General features: G+C 38.0%; 2 protein-coding genes across 10 annotated transcripts in view; both read left to right on the forward strand.

Moving 5' to 3' along the window:
- The first annotated feature begins 190 nt into the window (after window positions 1-190).
- Window positions 191-6,762, forward strand: LOC127801038 (receptor-like cytosolic serine/threonine-protein kinase RBK2). Of its 8 annotated transcripts, XR_008022934.1 has the most exons (12): window positions 191-429; window positions 1,495-1,640; window positions 1,850-2,007; window positions 2,116-2,197; window positions 2,322-2,690; window positions 2,888-3,139; window positions 3,220-3,374; window positions 4,696-4,775; window positions 4,847-4,982; window positions 5,070-5,219; window positions 6,028-6,255; window positions 6,527-6,762. XR_008022934.1 is itself a non-coding variant. In XM_052335833.1 (11 exons), the coding sequence occupies exons 3-11, from the start codon at window positions 2,005-2,007 to the stop codon at window positions 6,193-6,195; spliced, it is 1,395 nt and encodes a 464-aa protein (XP_052191793.1). In that variant the 5' UTR covers window positions 192-429; window positions 1,482-1,640; window positions 1,850-2,004; the 3' UTR covers window positions 6,196-6,471. The 8 variants fall into 8 exon arrangements, 7 of the variants coding, with proteins under 7 accessions (XP_052191793.1, XP_052191796.1, XP_052191797.1 ...); XM_052335833.1 differs by lacking the exon at window positions 6,527-6,762 and having other exon boundaries at window positions 192-429; window positions 1,482-1,640; window positions 6,028-6,471; XM_052335836.1 differs by lacking the exons at window positions 1,850-2,007; window positions 6,527-6,762 and adding an exon at window positions 1,792-1,849 and having other exon boundaries at window positions 192-429; window positions 6,028-6,471.
- A 1,320-nt stretch (window positions 6,763-8,082) lies between these two features.
- LOC127801334 (autophagy-related protein 18h) overlaps window positions 8,083-20,536 on the forward strand; it is a 43,238-nt gene continuing 30,784 nt past the window's right edge. The window contains exon 1 of one of the 2 annotated variants that reach the window (XM_052336339.1): window positions 8,083-8,525. In XM_052336339.1, coding sequence (XP_052192299.1) covers window positions 8,352-8,525 — 174 coding nt within the window. In that variant the 5' untranslated portion in view covers window positions 8,083-8,351. The remainder of the gene's footprint in view (window positions 8,526-20,536) is intronic. The other variant, XM_052336340.1, reaches the window with a different exon arrangement.

Consider the following 20,536-nt stretch of genomic DNA (forward strand, 5'->3'; position numbering starts at 1 on the left):
AAACGTTAATTTGGTCGGAAAATTTTACGAACATTTGTCCGGACGAATTAATCACAGCTTGCCACATCATTATATTGAAAAAGAAATTGATAAGAAAGCAAAGTTGATTTTGGATATGTATTTTGTCAGTTCTAAAATTTTGATGGAATGCCCACCCGAATGCATTTAAACAACATGGGGTGTGTGTGACACGCAGCCATGTATGTAGATGCATGCGTGGCTTTGCGGGTTTTAAGGTTGAGAGGGGGAACATGGTGTCAAGCAGTGAGGCCTCTTCCACTTGTCACCAATCCTCCACAGCTCGAGCGGGAAGCTTCATGAAATGAAATGAAAGCTTTGCCATGGGGAACAACGCCTCTTTATAGCCCCATCTCCACCCAAAGACCCACCACTGCTCGCCTCTCTTCTCACATTGTGCTCCCACTTGAGGTAGTCTTTGCTGCTTCCTCTCCCCTTCTCTTCTATAGTATTTTCTGGGTATTCTTTGCCTTCCAACATTGCCTCATAATTTCTGGGCTTTTATCCTCTCTAGGTGTTCTTTACTTTCCATCAATGGCTTCTAGCTTCTGGGTTTTGTTTGCCTTAGTTGCCCTTTTACAGGGTCTTCTCCACGCATTCCTTCATTGCGGAACACGATTCCTAATTCTTTTTGGTTTCTGCTACTATCTGCTTTAATCTCCTTTTTTTTCCCCTACGGAAAAGGAAAATTTTGGGGTGATCTTCTTAGAAGGGGTCTCAAAAAGATTCATCTTTACTATGGCTCTGTTTTTATGACCAGAATATCTTTAGTTTTCATTTCAAATTGTTCTCTGGATGGTTTGCATACTGGCTGAGAGTTTCTATTTTTGTTTATAACTTTCTTCTTTTCCCCAATCTCCAACTGTCTGTAGTTTATGGATGATCTTTAGTTTGTAGATTTTAGTATTTATGGTTCTCTTGCATTGTGGTACAGAAATTTCCTTATCACGATTTTATTATTTCTCTAAGATTTGCTTTTAGTTGAACAAGTACTTGGGAATTTCTTGTTATAGCTAGGTGGTGGACCAAAAGACAGTACAGAATATCATGGAAAATGAGAACCCAAATGAACTATGTTTCCTTGAAGAAAAGCATATAAAAAGATAAAAATCGATGAGACAGTAAGACAAGAAGTATTCAATTCGCGACGATAAAGGAAAGGATAACGGCATAAACTTTACAGCGGCAGACTGGAGAACAGTTTTAGACTGCTACGTCTGCTTTGAATTTGATATCAGACAAAAGATAAAAGATAAAAAGATGTAGAGATTTGATGCTTCATCTCGTGCGATTTGTTTTCGTTTCTTCCAGGATTCTTTCATGTTCTTTTGGGTTTTTGAATTTATTTTTCATGCAGCAATTGAGTAAACATATTTGTGTTATTATGTAATTTCACATCTTAGTTTTGCAGCTAATTCTTTAGTTTGTTTATATATGAAGTCTATGTATTGACAAACAAATAGATTTATTATATAGCTCAAAGGAGGTGTCAAGATCTGTCCAGGGTCCACCATGAAAAGGCTGAAGTCTGCAAATTTTTCTCCTATATGACCTTATCAAAACACTGTTCTCTCCTTCACATTGCTCCGAGTGAGACATCCAAACTGGCTGCTTCACTTCGAGTGAGTTCTATGGCATAGGTTTGATTATGTTGACTTATTTTTAATTCCTTATGCCATTAATCATATAACATTCACTTATCATGAAAAGCAGACAAATGTTTCTTATACATTATGTACATTGATTTGGTTTATCTTCTACTTATCCATCCAGAGTATATTTTCAGCTTCTGATTGTGTTGCTGCATGTGTTCTGGCCTAAATTTTTTCAGGTATAGTTGATTCTAAGCTTTTGTCGAGTCCCGTAATAATTTTAACAATCCCCATCTCATCCATCCAAAGAAGAGAGTAAGGAAAGGAAAAAGAAACGGTGTTGTTGAGTCTGTCTCCAGCAGGACAATTTCTTTGTTACTTCTTTCTGCCCCCCATGGTCCGTGTTCGATCTCTTGCTTATGGATTTGTTAGATTATGTGTTCTCATTGACGATGACTGTTCCATATGCCAAAGAATGATGTGAATTCTCGTCACCTTACCACAGGAAACCTCACATCAGATGACTGCTGCTCCAGTAGCTTGTAGGATGGAAGGGTGTAAAGTTTCTTCCCCTGCTTCTGCCCAGGGTAATTTGCTCCATCTCATTTTCTTCTAAATCATTACCTTCTGTAACGAACTATATCCGTGCCTTGACTAGCATGGTTATGATGTAGCACTATCTGTTTGTTCCACTCACACTTTTCTCTGAAGTTTCCATTCTAGACCTAAGATGTTTCGATATGAAAAAGGAAAAAGAAGAAAATGCCTCTCCTAGGGGAGTTTTAGAAGGATGCATTGCAGACTTGGGCACTGAAGAAGGTTCTTCCCAAATTCAAGAACCTGAAATCCGTTCTTCAAAATTAGAAGTGCTTTTTCGCTGGGGAGGATTCTTTAAAATGTGGAAAAGAGGCTCAAAAAAGCGGTCGCCCTCCTTCCCTCCTCTTGTTGTGCCAAAGATATCAAGAAGAAAGAGTAGAAGTGCAAGAGAAAATGTAGATGTAGGTTTCTGTTATTTCAAATCCCCTTGGAAGAACTTTACCTTATCTGAGCTCCAAAGAGCAACCAAAAATTTTAGCCAAGGTGCGGTAAATTTTGTTCCATATATTTGAAAACATAAACTTGAAAGCTATATCTCACTTTCAAGCTTACTACATTCCAAAAGAGAGTCTTTCCAACTTTAATCTCATTCTTATTTTCCAGCTCCTGTGGAAATTTTGAATGAGAATTTGAATTGTAAAATTGGTTATCGATGCTAACTAATTGTTGTATTCTTGTAGAAAATCTGATTGGGAAGGGTGGTTATGCTGAAGTTTACAGAGGCTGTTTACCAGATGGACAGCTTGTAGCAATTAAAGTGCTGAAAAAAGGGGCTTTAGAGGATCAGATAATAGGATTTTTATCTGAGATTGGCACTATTGCCCATGTAAATCATCCTAATACTGCAAAGTTGATTGGGTTTGGAGTTGAAGGTGGAACATATCTTGTTCTTCAGTTATCTCCTCTTGGGAGTTTAGGATCCCTTCTACGTGGTTAGTTCATATATTTCCTGTCTTTTCTCCAATACATTTATTTTCATTTACAGGCTCTTATGTAGATGTATATTCTCCAGGCTCAAGGGAAAAACTACTTTGGGCTATTAGGTATAAGATTATTCTGGGGACTGCTGCTGGCCTGTTGTATCTTCATGAGAATTGCCAAAGACGAATTATTCACAGAGATATCAAGGCTGATAATATTCTGCTAACAGAGGATTTTGAGCCTCAGGTATCTTTCAACTTTTAAATTCGGGGATACATTGGCTTTTGTTCTCCATGATTGGATGCATAAGAAGATTTTCTGGACGTTAAAGCCATTTAAAATGCCCAAACTATTTGAAGTTATATTATAAAAAATTGTTAAAATTTTCTTATCATAAATAAGTGATTCCAGTGTCATTAAGTTTATTCCTTACAAAAAAGAGAATGGATTAGGGAACAAGAGGTATGGTATACAAATGAGAAAGTAGCATTCTCTTTATAACTCGCAAGAAATGCCACTCTTTAACAATTATAATATAGTATAGTTTGGGGTGAGCAGTGCGTGAGTTTTCTCGGTTTTGAGTTCTATCTACTGTTTGACTTTTATGCCTGCAAAGAGTTGGAACATCATGAATACTAAAGAGAACGAAGATTCTCTAGGCTGAAAATGTAGGCATCGTTGGCTCATTTAACGTTCTTGTGGAGTTTCTTGAAGAGTTTGTTTGATTTCTTATTTTGTTCAGGGATTAAACATATACAAGAGGAGTTTTCTAACTGTGATATTTCCAATATAAGTTGCAATAAAAGGTACTGCAACGCATGATCTTTAAGAATTTGGATCAAAATATTGCTCACTTGCTGCTAGAAAATGAAAATGTCTGATTGGTCATATTTAGGAACGCCAAAGTTTAATTCACTCCAAAATGGTGAATTTAGTTATCCGGAGTATGAGAGCCAAAAATGTCTTCAACGCTTATGTTATTAATTTATTTTATTATTTTAGTAACTTATAAATTGACCAACACCTGTTCTTGTCTTGACCAGCTCATGAAACAAATATCTGATCCAAAAGATTATTATTTATTACTATTTAAATTAAGATATCTAGAAGAACTACATGAAAAATGATGATCTGTTTGTTCTTTTGACTTTACTATGAAAACAAATATTAGTGAGTTGCATTATATTGGTTACTCCCCCAAAATAATGCATTTAATATACAAGACTATAGTGCCTGATATGCAAGTATACAACAATGAATTCTTTTTGTTATCATAAGCCTTCTGCCTCATAGGGAGCCTTTTCAGGCCTCTGACTTTTGCAGCTTCACTATCCCAGGAGTATGCTTTGCCTGCATATGCTGTAAATTCTCAGATCAGCCATCCTCTTTTAACATCATTTTGCATAGCCCAAGTCACGTTAAGAAGATTAAATTGCACTTCTGTTTTGGAGACCTGTTCTTGAAGATGTTGATTAATTTTGTCCCCATTTTAAACACTACTTTCCTCCCGGTATAATATTACCATGAATTTATTTCTCAATAGCTGACTTAGCCAATTTTTATCCAGATTTGTGATTTTGGCCTTGCAAAATGGCTGCCAAAAGAATGGAGTCACCACCATGTACAAAAATTTGAAGGCACATTTGGGTATGTGACCCCAAAACCCCTCACCTTAAATCTAATGGATGGTCTTTTAATTATCGATGCCTCAATAACAGCTATTTTGCTCCGGAGTACTTCATGCATGGCATAGTGGATGAGAAAACTGACGTGTTTTCTTTCGGGGTGCTACTTTTAGAGCTCATTACAGGACGTGGAGCGTTGGAGGGTTCACAGAAAAGTCTAGTGCTTTGGGTAATTTTGCTTCTGAACCTAATCTTGCAGTCACCTGTTGACTGCTTCTCAGATCAAAGTTTAATCATTTGAAGCTATTTTCTATAGGCAAAGCCTTTACTTGATAACAACAATGTCAAGCAACTTGTTGATCATTCTCTTGGCGAAAATTATAACCCAGAAGAGATGGATCGTGTCATCTTGACCGCTTCCTTGTGCATTGAGCAGAGTCCAATTCTACGTCCATGGATGAGCCAGGCAAGTAGTCCTTTATGAGTGTTTTTGGGGATTACTTCGGAATCTCACAGTTAAATCAGATTTCCAAGAATTATTTCCCTTTTTGAGTACTTGACATTTCTAACTTTGATTTTAGACCTTAGTCGACTAGAACTAAATGACCTAAGTGAAAACTGGAACTGAGAAAGAAGATTAGACAATGCAATTTAAATCATAAATGGCCTAACTAAAAAACTGCGTACTCGAACTAGATTAGACCATGCGAACAGGGTCTACTACCATCCGAGAAGCTGGTATATTTATTTCTCCAAAAAAAAATTGATGGATTAGGGATTAGGCCATAGCTAAATTGATGAGTGATGCAGAACATGTAGGTATTCAGGACGGAAGGTCAGTGATTTGTCCCTCACCAAACTGTATAGTAAAGCGTTTCCTAATTTTGGGGATAAACAGAGATCCACTGAACTCTTGAGAGAGGGTTTACTTTTACTTCCTGCCATTCTGAAAGGGGAGGCAAATATCATGTCTGGGGTTCTTCGATAATGATGTTGATGCGAGGACAATGTTTTTGCCCCTGGAATGCCCCTTTTGGCTCAGTTAGGATTCCTGCTCTGAAAATTGCTGAAATGCATTGATTCCATGCTAATGCAATTGAACTTTCATAATAACCTTCCATAGTCTTCACTTCATTACAATGAGCTCCGGAAACATCCTGTTATTAGCTATATGTCATTTCACCGGAGGCAAAACGCCCCAAATTTGTCCAAAGTGCTCCAAAATTATACTCTGAAGCAGTCAATATCGATAGTGTTTCGTTTGCTGGTTGCAGGTTGTGATGCTTTTAAGGGGTGAAAACCACAAATTGTGCTCTAGAGAGCATCAAAAAGGGATACTCCAACGAGCGTTCTCAGAGGAGCTATTGGGTGCGGAAGAGTACAACTTGACAAAGCATTTGAGTGATCTGAGTCGACACAAGGCGGTTGCTTTAGGTTCCTGAAATCAGTTATAAACCACAGGTCCACAGTCTAGTACCCACAAGACTTGTTCGCGGGATCTTGTAAGTCCCACAACTATGAAGTTTACTCTTCAGAGTGCCTCTAAAATCATGGTTGTGCTGCCATAAGTCATGGCTCCATTTTGTATAAATCTGCTGTTTTCTGCAATTAGGGAACTCAAAGATGTATGTATCTTCAACTTGAACTTTACTAGTAGCAGCAAATGTGAAATTTTAAACTGAAAATAATAAATAAAATACAAAAGTAGTTTTGTTGAATTCCAGCTTTCACCTTAGATTTGGGCTTTTTCTCACCTTTTTAGGCCATTTACAGTTCAGGATGCTGAAGTGGTGATGGCTTGTGTCTCGCAAAAGGAACACAGCTATGCTCAGATTACATGACACAGCCAGGCATAAAATCCTGCGGCCAACACAGACGGCCTCTCGTAGGAGCTTAATATGTGGCGAAGTGATGGGTTCAATTTTATTTTTGTGTGAAATTATATAATTATCTGTGTCTATTTTAAGCGTCAGATTTTAAAATTCGATTTACATAAATTTATTTATATGCCTAACTCGAGATCAAGATAGATTGTAGATTTTAAAGAGCAATGAAATAATTCAGATTAAATATTATTTGTGATAAAGAATCTCTTGTCATTATTAATAAGATTTGTGAGCGTTTAATATTTTGTTTTAATTAAATATATATTAATTAATTAATTGTCTTTTTTTAATAGGCACAATTGCAAAAGCAGACTACCCAAACATTTGCCAGCACATCTCAATTTGAATTTTAAAATTGTAATTATTAAACGATTAATTTATTATTAATTAGAATTGATCTATGAATATGATTGCCAACAAAATTAAGTAAATAAAATTAAAAAAATAATAATAATTTCGAAGCTCACTTGTAGGCACCGTAATGTTTTGCTTGATTGCTTCGCATCTCATTTAAGATATTCTCGTCTCGTGTGCCGTGACGTAAACCATTTTCTTCCATCTTCCGATTATTTTTTTGCCCCAGCTTTTCCACTAATATCATTCACCTCCCTAAACTTTCAATTAATTATAATATCATCGCCATTCCTTACACCATTTTCTTCCTTTAAAGGTGAAATCTCTAACCTTGGTCTCTCCCAACCGATCCCACATATGAAGAGAGAAAGTTAAACACAGAATTCAACAATCAAGAATTAAATACGGGATGATTCACCGACTATATATCGATTATAGTTTACTTATCTTCAAGATGTGCTCGTCTCAACTGTTGGACTATACTTGCAGAGGTCATTATTTTCTTTTTTTTCTAGTCCAATAGTGTTGTTAAGGATAATTTCAGAGACTAATATTTATTTTTATTACTATCTTATAAAAAATCATTTAAATCACGTTTAATCTAACAAGGACTCGTAAAAATAATTTATTCCCAAAACTTGCTAAATATAAATAAAATAAATAAAAAATTGGCCAAATTTTAGGTTGCCCTATAGCATGAATAAATCTTGAATTTCTATTACATGCACTTATTTATATATTCGATTTGTCTATTTCGAATTGTTAATAAGATTTTATAGTATTTATTAAATTTAAATTTATTCAAATAAGTTACTATAAAATGATTGTAATTTAGTAAAAAGTGAATATTTTATTAAATCTTAGATAGGCATTTGTGATTATCTGTATCATTAATAAAAGTTTTAAACTTTTTAATTGAGGGTTGAATTAATGATATGAGTCAGGTTAAATGTGAGTAGTTGCTGGGAAGGGTTCATTGCTGCAATGAACAAGAGTTTCGGGGTGCTTGGTGAAATTAGGAGAAACATTGGAGGCGCGTTCCGATATTCAACGAAAATTGCTGGCAGTGGGATTAACAAGGAGTCGAAAACCGAGAGAGAGAGAGAGAGAGAGAGAGAAACCGTCTTGAGTGAAGGTCAAATCCAACAGACACAAGAGAACATCGACGCCGATTTCTCGCCGGTTTTATCTCCGATTCTGTGCGTGCGCGTGTTTTAAATGCTCTATTTGATCGCCTGTTTCCCGCGAGAGTGGTCGGCGGCGGCGGAGGAGGAGGAGGAGGAGGGAGGCGGTGGCGGAGCACTCATTGTTGCCGGTAACATCCCGGTGGTCGGCGAAACCTCTAGAGGTCTCTGATTATGAAGAAAACCCAAGCAAGCAGCAAGACCAAGACCAGCACGAATGGCTTCATCCCCAATTCTCTGAGGTTCATTTCCTCCTGTATCAAGACCGTCTCCTCCAACGTCCGCTCGGCTGGAGCTTCCGTTGCGGGCTCGATCTCCGGCGACCCCGATGATCACCACAAGGACCAGGTCTTACTCGATTGTTCGCCGAACCAATTAGTTACACTGCAATTTTTTATTCTGGTTATAGTTATTTTTCCGTTTAATTAACCGTGTGAGTCGTCTCGCCGGTTGCTTGATTCTGTGGCTTTAGTTGATAACAGTTCGGATATTGATTTGAGACTGTGTTTACTTCCTTAGAGAAATGCTTTTTCGGAAGTTTGTTAATTTGATGGTTAACATAGTTGAGGTTTTTTTTTGGATCTCCAGAAAATCCGAACACCAATTTTGGCATGATAACTGGTTTGATTTCCTGCGGTTAGTGAAGTTTTATTTAGGGCCTCCAATAGAGCGTACATGAGCTGACCCCAGCAATTGGAAAAACGCTTGGTTGTGTTGGATTGAGCTTAGCAAAGTCGGATTTCTCAAAGTTCCATTATTTTCTTATTCTTTTTATATTTTTTAGGGGTGGAGTATTTTCTTCGTTATTTTCATTTTTGGGGCTGGCTTTGTTTGTTTTTGGTCTGCGATGTGAATAGATTAGGAAACTGCCTAGCGGCAGCCAGCATATGAAGAAAAGCATTGGCTATTTGTTGACACGTGTTTATGGAATGCTGGTGGATTTCCCTTGTTTTAGTAAGAAACTTGAGACGTTGTAATGTGTAAAGACTTTTTATAGTAGCAAGTTTGGAGTTGTCTTTTCTGATTAGCTATTCTTGACAAGTAGAAATCGTCCATGGTTTCAATTGTTTTTGTGACCTTACAAACTGTGACGAAAACTCCTACTTGAAGTAGATGAGCAACAAATGCTTATAGTTATCAACTTATTTTTCTTGTTCCTTAATAGAACCTTTCTCATATGGAACTTGAAGGAATGAGGATTAAGAGATATTCCTCAAATTTCTGTGTTAAAAACATGTGTTGGGTTCTTGTCCAATGAGCGGTATGCTAAGCATACACTGTATCTGAATAGGGGCACTTCTCATATTTCAGAGACAAGCATTATATGCTTGCATTCCTCCATACTTCTGAAAAAATATTACAATGTTGTGCATATATAACATCTCCTGGGCTATTGATATCTCTATCAGTCATAGTATTCACGGAAAAGTTAAAAAGGCTAATGCAAGTAGAACAGATGATACAGTTGGAAGTAGAGGCCCTTCTCTGACCAAAATTACATAGATGGTTTATTACTAGATATTAATTACTAGAATGGAAATTCATATACTAGTCTGGCAGTTCTTGTACCGTTTGCCAGATCCATGCAGCTCATGCTAGAATTCATTTCTTGGTGGATGAAACTGCAAAATTGAGGGCAGGTCATGGTTTTTGACAAAAAGTTATATTGGTGCTTGATTTCCATATCTCAGTTTGGTAGGACTAGGATTAATAAGATTTGCTGACTTATATTTTCTGTAGAGTGCTGACAGCTGTTAAGTCGCATTGCTACATTAAGATGGCCATATATTTTGTGTTGCATACAGTGAAATACCTATTTATAAAGGAGTAGTCAACTGCTTAATGATGTTATAATGGATGTATGAATCTATTATCATACACAAAAGCAGAAAGTAGTTAATGACAATTAATTTGTCTATAGCTTTTCTTCTATTTTTGTGGCAAAAAAATGTTGCCAAGTTTAGGTGACTTGAATTGAAGAAAGATGGGGGTGTCACGTTTAGGCTAGTTATATTTTTTTTTTTATTTTTGCAAAATTGTATTAGTTAGTTATTTACACATTAGTGACAATGTAGTGTTTAGGAGCAGTTACTCTAGTAGAGGAAGTGGAAACTGCTTTGTTAAAGTAGTGGAATAGCGTCTCTATAAGGCTGTACCACTCTTGTATGTTTTTTAGGTTTTGATTAATTGAAAGTTAATTCTCTATCTCTAAAATTCTCTCTTTGTCTCTCTTAGATTTCTCTATTTCTCCCTACTCTTGTCTAAATTCTCCTTTCTCTCTTCCAGCTCTCAATTCTCCCTCTTAATTAGTCTAATTCTTCCCCCTGCTCCCTTCTTCCCCCTATTCCCTCTCTTTCAATTCTCTCATCAAAGGAATTACAGTCAGGCTCGGGTTCCTGACAAATTGGTATAAGAGCAGTTCGGTTCTTGGCTAGATCTGGGTGTTTCTGATCAGATTTTAAAGGCAAGCAGTACAAGGTAGTTTATGGAAGCAGTTCAGAGGCAGTTACCAATTATTGGAAGGAATTCTAGTTGATGTTCAGGGTGAAGTGGAAGAAATCGACTAAGGAAATGGTAGAGGGACCCCGGACGAAGCAGATAGAGACAAGGTTGGAGGCTATGGAGATGGGTTTGCAGCAGACTCAAGAAAAGTTGGGTTGCTGCCGGGAGGAGAACATAGCCACCAATGTGGCAACTAGAGAGGCTATGCAATTGCTGGAGAAGGAAGTAGCTAACTTGGGTTACCAGATTGATGGGTTCCTGAAGATGTTTTCCAAGATGCCTCAGGCCAACCTGCCAGAAGATTTCCCTCCAAGAGTTGTGTTAGAGTCAATCTTGACACAAGTAGGCATACCCCCTCATGCTTCCATGCTACAGGAAGGTAAAGAACAACCAGTGAGAGACCAAGCCATCTAGGTAAGGGGACCCCACCCAAATTACCAACACACACCCCTACCTAGGCTGGAAATTCCCATGTTTGAGGGTGCTAAACTCAGGTGGTGGGTTAGGAGGTGTGAGAGGTTTTTCCAATATTGTCAAGTGGCTGAAAGTCAGGGGATAAACCTTGCAACAATCTACTTTAATCAGTGTTCAAAAACGCGCTAGGCGCTAGTCGGGCGCCAGGCTGGGGCCTAGTGCCTAGGGCGCCTAGGCGGCGATTAGGAAAAATGATTTTTTTTTTTTTTTTCTAAAAACCTTTTGATGTAATTTGATATTATTTTCAGGTAAATCAAAGTTGAAATGACAAGTGAAATAATGGAATTAAGACTCAGAAAATAAACTATTATATGAGTTATAAGTTCAAGAAGGTTGAAGTAGCAATAATACAACATAAATCATATCCGAAGAATCTAAGTCTAACTATCTAATTGGTCTTCTTTCTCTCCATATTCTTCCAATACACGATCTTCATCGGACTCAAAATCAAATTCATTGATTTCTTGCTCATCTTCTTCTTCTGATTGAAAATCATCTTCATGAAGCTCTCTCATCCTAGAACTTCTTCGAGCTTGAAGTATCTCGTCTGCTCCTGATGCTTCACCAACCACTTCCCAAGTGAGCCCCGTACCAGGCTCAACTTCTTCATCATCTTCTCCATCAACAATCCATTCTTGTGCATTACTAGCATCACTAGCAAGTAGCACATCAACATTCCTTTCCTTCTCCCTTTTGTGCTTGTTCATCAATTTCGCATTAAATTGAACATAGACTAGATTGTTCAATCGATTCACGTCTAGTCTATTTCTTTTCTTCGTATGTATCTACATAAATAAAATAAAAGCAATATCAATATAAATGATAACTGAATAAGGATAACTAATTGATAGTAAATAAATATAATTCATATATACACTAACCCCTTCAAAAGTGTTCCAATTTCTTTCACAACCGGATGAACTAGTGGTTAACGAGAGAATCTTTCTCGCCATTCGTTGCAAGTTTGGAGTTTGATTTCCATAAGTCACCCACCATGTAACTACATAGGTCAAACAAGTATAAAGTAAACAAATTTAATTTATACACTAATACACAATAGAAAGGATTAAAGGAATTTTATACCTGGATTATAATTGTCATCATTTTTCGCACACCCTTGAGTTGCCCACGATTTTCCAAAAGCTCCATCTTTACGAGTATACTTTGGCAACTCAACATTTATAACATGGCCTTGCAATTCACCATCATAATGATAAAACATCTCCACACAGTTAAAAAGCCCATCCATCACTTCATTATCAAGTTGTATATCCATATCCTTGAAAAAGTAGTAGGGATTCAAAAGGTAAGCTGCAAAATGTAGTGGACTATCTAGCCTATCTTTTACCCTTGCTTCAATAATCTCCATGATAGGCTTATAGTTCTTTTCAAGATTATTTAAGGCCTCCTTAATATCTTCCTTTGCTTGCTTAATCTCTCCACATAAAAAGCCCATAGAAGGCTTTCTATCCGCATCAACAATTCGAAGCACCTTCACCAAAGGTGCAAAAACTTTAAGGCATATAGTCACATCATTCCAAAAAACAATGCTCATCACAGTAGCATAGACTGCTTTCCCTTTAACAATCTTTGACCATTTGCACTCATCCCATTCAGAGTTGGTAAACATTGCCCTCAGTTGGGCCTTTTTCTCCATCAAACTCTGTAAAGTCAAGAAAGCAGAAGTGAATCTAGTGACTCTTGGTCTCACTATATCCCTCTTCTTCGTAAATGACCTCATTAAGGACAAGGTCTTATGGTGTGCATAAATGAAGATTGTGAAACTCTTGGCCTGATCAATGACTTTCTTATACTTTGGCAGTTTTCCAATACTTTCAAGCATCAAATTGATGGTGTGAGTAGCACATGAGGTCCAAAAGATATTTGGCCTCTTCACCTTCAATAATTTTGCCGCTCCCATATTATTGGCAGCATTGTCGGTTACTACTTGGATGACGTTTTGTGGCCCAACTTGCTCAATGCATTTATCCACATACTCAAAGATAAGTTCACTCGTATGTGCTTCATCTGAAGACTCTCTAGAAGAAAGGAAAGCAGTACCTGCATTAGAATTAACACATAGGTTCATGATGCTCCTCATTTTTCTATCTGTCCAAGCATCTGTCATAATGGAGCACCCAGTTCGTGCCCATTCTTCTTCATGTTTCTTTAATAACTCTTTTATTCTGTCAACTTCCCCCTTTAATAGCGGTTTCTTCAATTGGTATTGACTGGGAGGTTTGAACCCCGGCCCAAATTGACCAACCGCCTCAACAAATAATTTGAAGCTATCATTCTCAATCGCATTGAAAGGTATACCAGCTTCATACACCCATCTAGCACAATATTCACGAACAGACTGTGTTCTCTCTTTAAATAGTGCTTCACTAATAGTTTGTTGCCTTTGGGTCATTCTCGCACTCAAACAAGTTTCAGGGCTGATGGAGCTTGCAAACTTATCTATAGGGCCAAGAGTACGGGACGTTTTTCTGCTACCTAACTCTTGCAATTCATCTTCATCATCCCCTTCCACTCTTTCAGAGATATTAACAGTTGATCTCATCAAATCTTCCTCCTTCTTCTTATTTTTCCTCTTATTCTTTGCCTCGGTAATAGCATTCTTACATTTGGCTTGATCAGTTGGAGAAGATTTTAGACATGTAGAAACATTTCTAGAAATGTGGCCAATGTGTTCTTTTACTCTGTAAACACCTCCAGACATAATTTTACCACACAACTTACATTTAATTTTATCCATATTCTTCGGATCAATTAACATTCCATACTCCCATCCGATATTATTTGACTTCCTTTTAAGAATTGAGGAGGCCTCGGACGATGCTCTCGTACTTCCAGTCCTATCTGAATCATTCATTTCACTTCCTGTTTTTCCCTGAGTATTGAATAATATACATTAAAATTTAATTAAAACTCATCTAATGAAATCAACAGCTGCTACTTGAAGCAGCAAGCTTGCGTATTGCTTGCTTGCTGCTCGTTGAAGCAGCAAGCAAGCAATATGCAAGCAACAAGCAAGCAATACGCAAGCGAACAACGAGCAGCTTTGCGTTGCTGCTTGCTGCTGAGTTGCTGCAGAAAGGCAAGCTTGCGTTGGCGGAGGAAGATGGATAGTTGTATACATACCGCAGCAAGACGCGATCGGCGACGAGAGAGAACGACCAACAGGCAACAGGTGAGGTCGGCAGCAACGAGAGAGCAAGACCAAGAGAAGAGATCAATGGCGGCGACGAACAACCAAGAGGAGATCGAAGGTGAGAGAGAGAGAGAGGAGCCGCGATGAACACAACCAGAGAGAGAAAGGGAAAGGGGATCGGGAAATAGAGAAAGGGAGGGGGAAAAAAGGTTGGCCCAAGACGCGCACGACCTAGGTGGCCCAGGTCGTGCGCGACCCAGGCGATCGCCTAGGCGGTTAGGCGCCGCCTGGTCGCCTAGGCAGCGCCGTGGCCCGATTAGTCGGCCATGGCGCATAGGGCTACCGAGTAGCCCTAAATCGCTGCGGCCAGTTGCTGCTCAGCGCCTAGGCGACCGCCTAGGCCGAATTTTCGAACACTGACTTTAATGACATGGTTGATGCATGGTTCCAAGGGTGGAACAAAGTGAGAGATGAGACAAATTGGGCAGACTTTGTGGAGGACTTTTGTATGAGGTTTGGTGAGAAACCTATGACAGACACAATCGAGGAGTTTAATAAGTTTAAGCAAGAAGGGTCAATGATAGACTACCAAGCCCATTTTGAAGAATTAAGGTCTCTAATGATGAATGCACATCCTGCCTTGATTGAGGATTATTTTGTTTCTAGTTTCATCAGCGGACTTAATGATGAATTAAGGGCAATGGTTAGATGATGTAGCCTGCAACTGTTAAGCAAGCTGTTGAGAAGGCAAGAGTACAAGAAATGGCCTTTGAAGCAATCCTTAAAAGGCACCACATCCCAGCGAGAATTCAACCTTCAATAGGTCAGCAGTTGGACGAAAATCTGGGGACTGCAACATCAGGATGGAATCCTAGGGGTAATACTTTAGCAAAATACCTGGCCATGGACCAAAGGAGGCAGCTAGGGTTGTGCTATAGTTGTGGTGAGAAATTCAATCCAGGCCACTAGTGCAAAAGGCAATTGCTGTCTATGGAAGGATTGGAGGAAGGAGAAGAAGGCAAAGATAATGCAGGTGTGGGATGAAGGACCAACTGTTGAGATTTCTTGATGACAATAAATCTTTAAGGGGGAGGGAATGTCACGATTTACGCTAGTTATATTTTATTTTTATTTCTGCAAAATTGTATTAGTTAGTTATTTACATATTAGTGACAGTTATGTAGTGTTTAGGAGCTGTTACTCTAGTGGAGGACGTGGAAACTGCTTTGTTAAAGTAGTGGAATAGCCTTTACATAAGGTTGTACCACTCTTGTAGATTTTTTTGGTTTTGATTAATTGAAAGTTAATTCTCTCTCTCTCTGAAATTTTCTTTTTGTCTCTTTCGGATTTCTCTATTTCTCCCTACTCCTTGTCTAAATTCTCCTTTCTCTCTCAGTTCTCCCTCTTAATCAGTCTAATTCTTCCCCATTTTCCATCTCTATTTCTCCCTCTCTTTCAATTCTCTCATCAAAAGAATTACAGTCAGGCTTAGGTTCCTAACAGGGGGCTAGTTGTTTGATTTGATATGGTATTGCACATTATGGAGCCCAATTGAAACACGAGTATGGAGCTGGTTACTTGTTCAAGGTGAAGCACACAAAGGAGAGGCATGGAGGATCACAGACTGCATAATGAAGAAAAACATGGATTCCCATAATTCAATGGAAGTTGCCTAGTGGAACTGAGTGGAGGAGGCTTGAGGTCTCCAATGCACAAGACTTTCCTCTTTGCAAGGGTTGGGGGAGGTCATTTTTATATGCAGCCTTATCCTTGTTTTGTGAAGAGAGTATTTCACAAATTGAACCTGTGATCTTCTAGTCACAAAGGGGCAACCTTACCCTTTTTACAAGGCTCACTCTCTGGAAGAGGATTGGGAGATGAAATTTTGTTAAGCAAGCTAAGAAGCACGATATGGATGCATATATAGGGACATAGATGCATGAGTTGATGACTTGGAAGAAATAGGGCTACATATACAGGAAGGGTACAATAGAGAAGTAATACTTTTTATATTTCTTATTAGCAATATTTATGAACATAATAACTACTGAGCACAAACACTGTAGGAAAAATCACTAATCAAAGTGAAGATATCATTCAATCCTTCACAATCACAACAATGCCTTTGAGCAGTTGCAGACAGTTTCTCCCAAATATGTAGTGTGGAGAAGCTTTTTACGGAATGGAATTTCTTCCTCTAGTTTTTGTAATTGTTCCCTCTGTACTAATCAGCCATACATTTTATCCCTTTGGTTTATGTGATAAAACAAGAGTTAATCTAAATTTTAGGTGATAGAAAAATCCCCAGAAATCAACAATAATGTAAAGTTCTTGTACTTGGTCTTTTGTGTAAAAATTAAAAATTAGCGGGGTTCAGAATTGGGGGACATTGATATGTTCAAGATAAGCGGTTACTTTCATGTAGAAAGAGGATTCATTGAGGTTAGAAAAAAGGGCAACAGAAAATGCTCGACCTTCTTAATTTTAGAGTTCTTTCCATTTAAAGTTACTACATTTCTTTTTGCTATTCCTACATTTTTTTTTCAAGTGTGCAATTAGGTCAATATCATTGAACTTTGTTTTAACAGCAGGATAATTTGGTATGACCCTGGTTTTGGGCATTGATTTGATTGGATTGTGTTTAATTTCTTTGTGTCAAACTAATTTTCATGTTAGTATGCCAAGGACCCAAATTTAGTTGAATCTTGTACAAATTTTTCATTGCCAAGGCTTTGGCAGAATTTATAGTGATAACAGAATCATTTCATGTTCTCTACTATGCTTTCTTAATATTTACTTCAAAAAGTTTATTTGAAGGCCATATATTCTGTTAGTCAAGCTGTTTCTTGAAGGGTTTTCATATATTGCATCTTTTAGCCCCAATCCAAGTTTGATGAGGTTAACTTTCAATCAGATTCAGAACACACATTTTTGACATATTAAGATCGTTTTTGCTTTACAAGAGTATTCATCAGCAAGATAACTGATGCAGAACATGGTAAAGAGATTCAAGCTCATGGTTGTAGGATGGAGAAGCTGTATTTGACATATGTGCATAGAAAACAATAATTATCTACAATGCCTAAATTTTATGATAATTATCTTCCATCAGGAACATTTATTTCACAAATTATGAAAATCTTTACTATGCATATGTGAATTGACAAGTGGAAAAGTTTGATATATCATATATATTCTCGAGCTCATTTCTTAAGAGCTAACCCTTTTAGGACAATTGGTGACTTAAACATGTTATTAGAACTTCATTTCCAAGATGCCCTAGTTTCAGATCTTGTTATTTGTGTTTGTTATTCTATTATTCATGTTCGTTGTGCGCTTTTGTTTTGTGTGTGTTAGGACACCTTAGTGTACATATTCATGTTTGTACTCAATAGTTGTGTTTGTTAGTCTACTATTCTAGTATTCATATTTATATTTGGGTTATACATTAAGGGGGAGTAGTGAAGGGCTTGATTTCCATTGTTAGGTCCTTTTTTTTGCCTTTTTTTTGGGGGGGGTTGGGGGTGTTGTAATTTCGTTAGGTCCATTTTTTAACAAGACAAGTCGTAACTATTAGGAAAAATGACAGTGGTATCAGAGCTGGCCCCATGGCTCCCAGTGCAAGTGAGTGACGATGGAGGTGGCGACGACGGAGGTGATGCCGACATTGCAATGTTCGCCCGGGACTAGCAATGGCTAGTGCATAGCCTGTTGTCGTGGGCGTCGGGCTGTAGAGTGTGGTGGTATGTTATGGTCCATTATAGGGTATGAGACTTGTTGAAGGAATTAAGGCTTGTTGAAGTCTTTGTTTGTGTTGCTGTTTCAGTTTGTATTCTGTTAAGTGTTGATTTCAGTTGTTCGGTTATAGCTTAGTCCGTGTGTTGTAGCTATTGTGTTTTAAGTGTTATTAGGAGGTTACGCCTGTCATATAAATAGGCTAACTTCTCTGTTTTGTTATTATTGAACAAGGCATTATTTTGGAATTCTCTTTTCTTCTCTTATTGTTTCTTTCAAATCTTTAATCAACTTTACGTGGTATCAGAGCCTTGTGACTAACGTCCATGGCTTCAAATCATGATTCCAGTGCCTTGTCTCTGCCTCGATTGAATTATTCTTCTGATTCGCAAATCGATTTTTCATCAATTGCGAAATCTCTGAATTTCGTTCCGATCAAGCTTGACACCAGTAACTACTTGTTCTGGAAAGCTCAAGTGCTAGCTACCATTTGAGCCTTTGACCTTGCTTCCTTCATTAACGAGTCTCAATCGCCTCCAAAATATGTTCCAGATCCGAATTCTGATGCAGATGTTTCGGATCCGACGGTTGTGAATCTAGCGTATCTGACATGGATTTGTTCTGACCAGCTTCTTCTTGGCTGGTTGTTCTCGACGATGGACAAGAAAGTCCTTGCATAGGTGATCCACTGTGAATCATCGAAGGAGGTATGGTCTTCACTTAAGACTCTATATTCGCAACAAACTGTTGCCAAGTCTTTTTAGCTGAAACAATAGCTAAGGTCAGTTAAGAAACATTCACTTTCTGTTAATGATTTCATTTTACGTATCAAGATTATCACTCATGCTCTAGCTGCGATTGGTGAACCCCTAGGTGATAAGGATTTGTTGTTAGCCATTTTAAATAGTTTGGATCATGATTATGACATTGTAGTGAGTTTAATCACCTATCCGATGGACGAGATTGTCATGACCCTAGGGTTTAGCTAGGGTCAAAGAAGGAATTTGGATAGGAGTTTGAGGAAGATAGAGCAAAGAAAAGGGCAAGGAAGAACATAACAGATTTGAGGGAGAGAGAGAAAAGCCGTGGGAGAGTATTGAGAGAGGGAATTGAGATTCAAATCATTCATTAAGCTTCCTTTCTCTAACTATTCAAGCCTATTTATAGGCTTACAATTGAAGATGCTAACAACAACATAAAATGCAACTAATGCAACTAATAAGGAAAACACACATGTATTACTAATATATCCTTGGGTTCCTTGGGGTCGTGACAGAGATCAATTTAGAGAAAGTGCAGTATCTTCTTCTTATGAATGAACGTCTCGCCTCTAAGAATTCTGTTGACTCCTCGTTTGTGAATTTTGATTCTGCTGTTAATGTTAATGTTGCGACACATGGTGGTAGATCTGGTAATGGTTCTATCAATAACTCTAGAGGAGGATATATGCCTCATGGAAGAGGTTTTGTGAATCGAGGTGGTAGAGGTAGAGGCCGGTTTGGTGGTCGCCGAGTTTATTGTCAGTTATGTGGCAAACTTGGCCACTTTGTTGACAAGTGCTTTCATCGATTTGATAGAAATTTTTAGTGTCCTTTTGGACAAGGCTATTTGAGGAGGTGGAAGTGGTTTTTAGAATCAGACAGAGCCATATGCATTTTTAGCTAGCCCTAGTGAGTCAACGAAGTTTTTGTGGTTGATCTAGGTTCTACTTCCTCTTACAATTCTCAAACTTCTTATCCAGCAGCAGTTAGTCCTTATCAGCCTTCCTCATCCAACTCTTCTTGGTTTGTTGATTCTGGCGCCACCAATCATATCACTACCAATCTCAACAACTTATCCCTGTCGTCTCTTTATCAAGGCACTGATAAGGTTATGGTTGGTGATGCTAAGTCCTTGCCTATTTCTCATATTGGTGTTGGTCATTTACATACTCAATCTAATCCTCGATTCGTTCTTTCTTTACCTCATATTCTCCATGTTCCTCATATGAAGAAGAGTCTTCTTAGTGTCTCTCAACTCACAAGAGATAATAATGTTGTTGCTGAGTTTAACTCTACCTCTTGTTTGATTAAGGACAAGGACTCCGGGCTGGTGCTACTCTGAAGAACCCTTAGAGATGGTCTGTATCAATTGGTGTCAGCCTTTGACTCTGCTGTGCTCACATCATCTCAGACTGTTACTTCTTTCAAGACCCCTGACATTGCTGGCAATAATTGTTTCAAGACCTCAGATGTTGTTTCTCCTTTTTTAAATAACAATTGTATACAACAGAGTTTGATTTTACCAGATCTGTCTTTGAATGCTAATATAGCTTCAGCAAATTGTATAGGACAACAGTGGCATGCCAAATTAGGGCACCCTGCTTTTCATGTATTGAAACATGTTTTGAGTAAAATTCAAGTTTCTTGTCCAAAGTCTGCTATTTCTATTTGTGATTTGTGTAAATTGGGAAGTCACATCAACTTCCATTTTCTAATTGTCCTATTTTAGCCAA

The sequence above is a fragment of the Diospyros lotus genome, chromosome 5, assembly GCF_014633365.1.
Source record: "Diospyros lotus cultivar Yz01 chromosome 5, ASM1463336v1, whole genome shotgun sequence".
NCBI lineage: Eukaryota > Viridiplantae > Streptophyta > Magnoliopsida > Ericales > Ebenaceae > Diospyros > Diospyros lotus.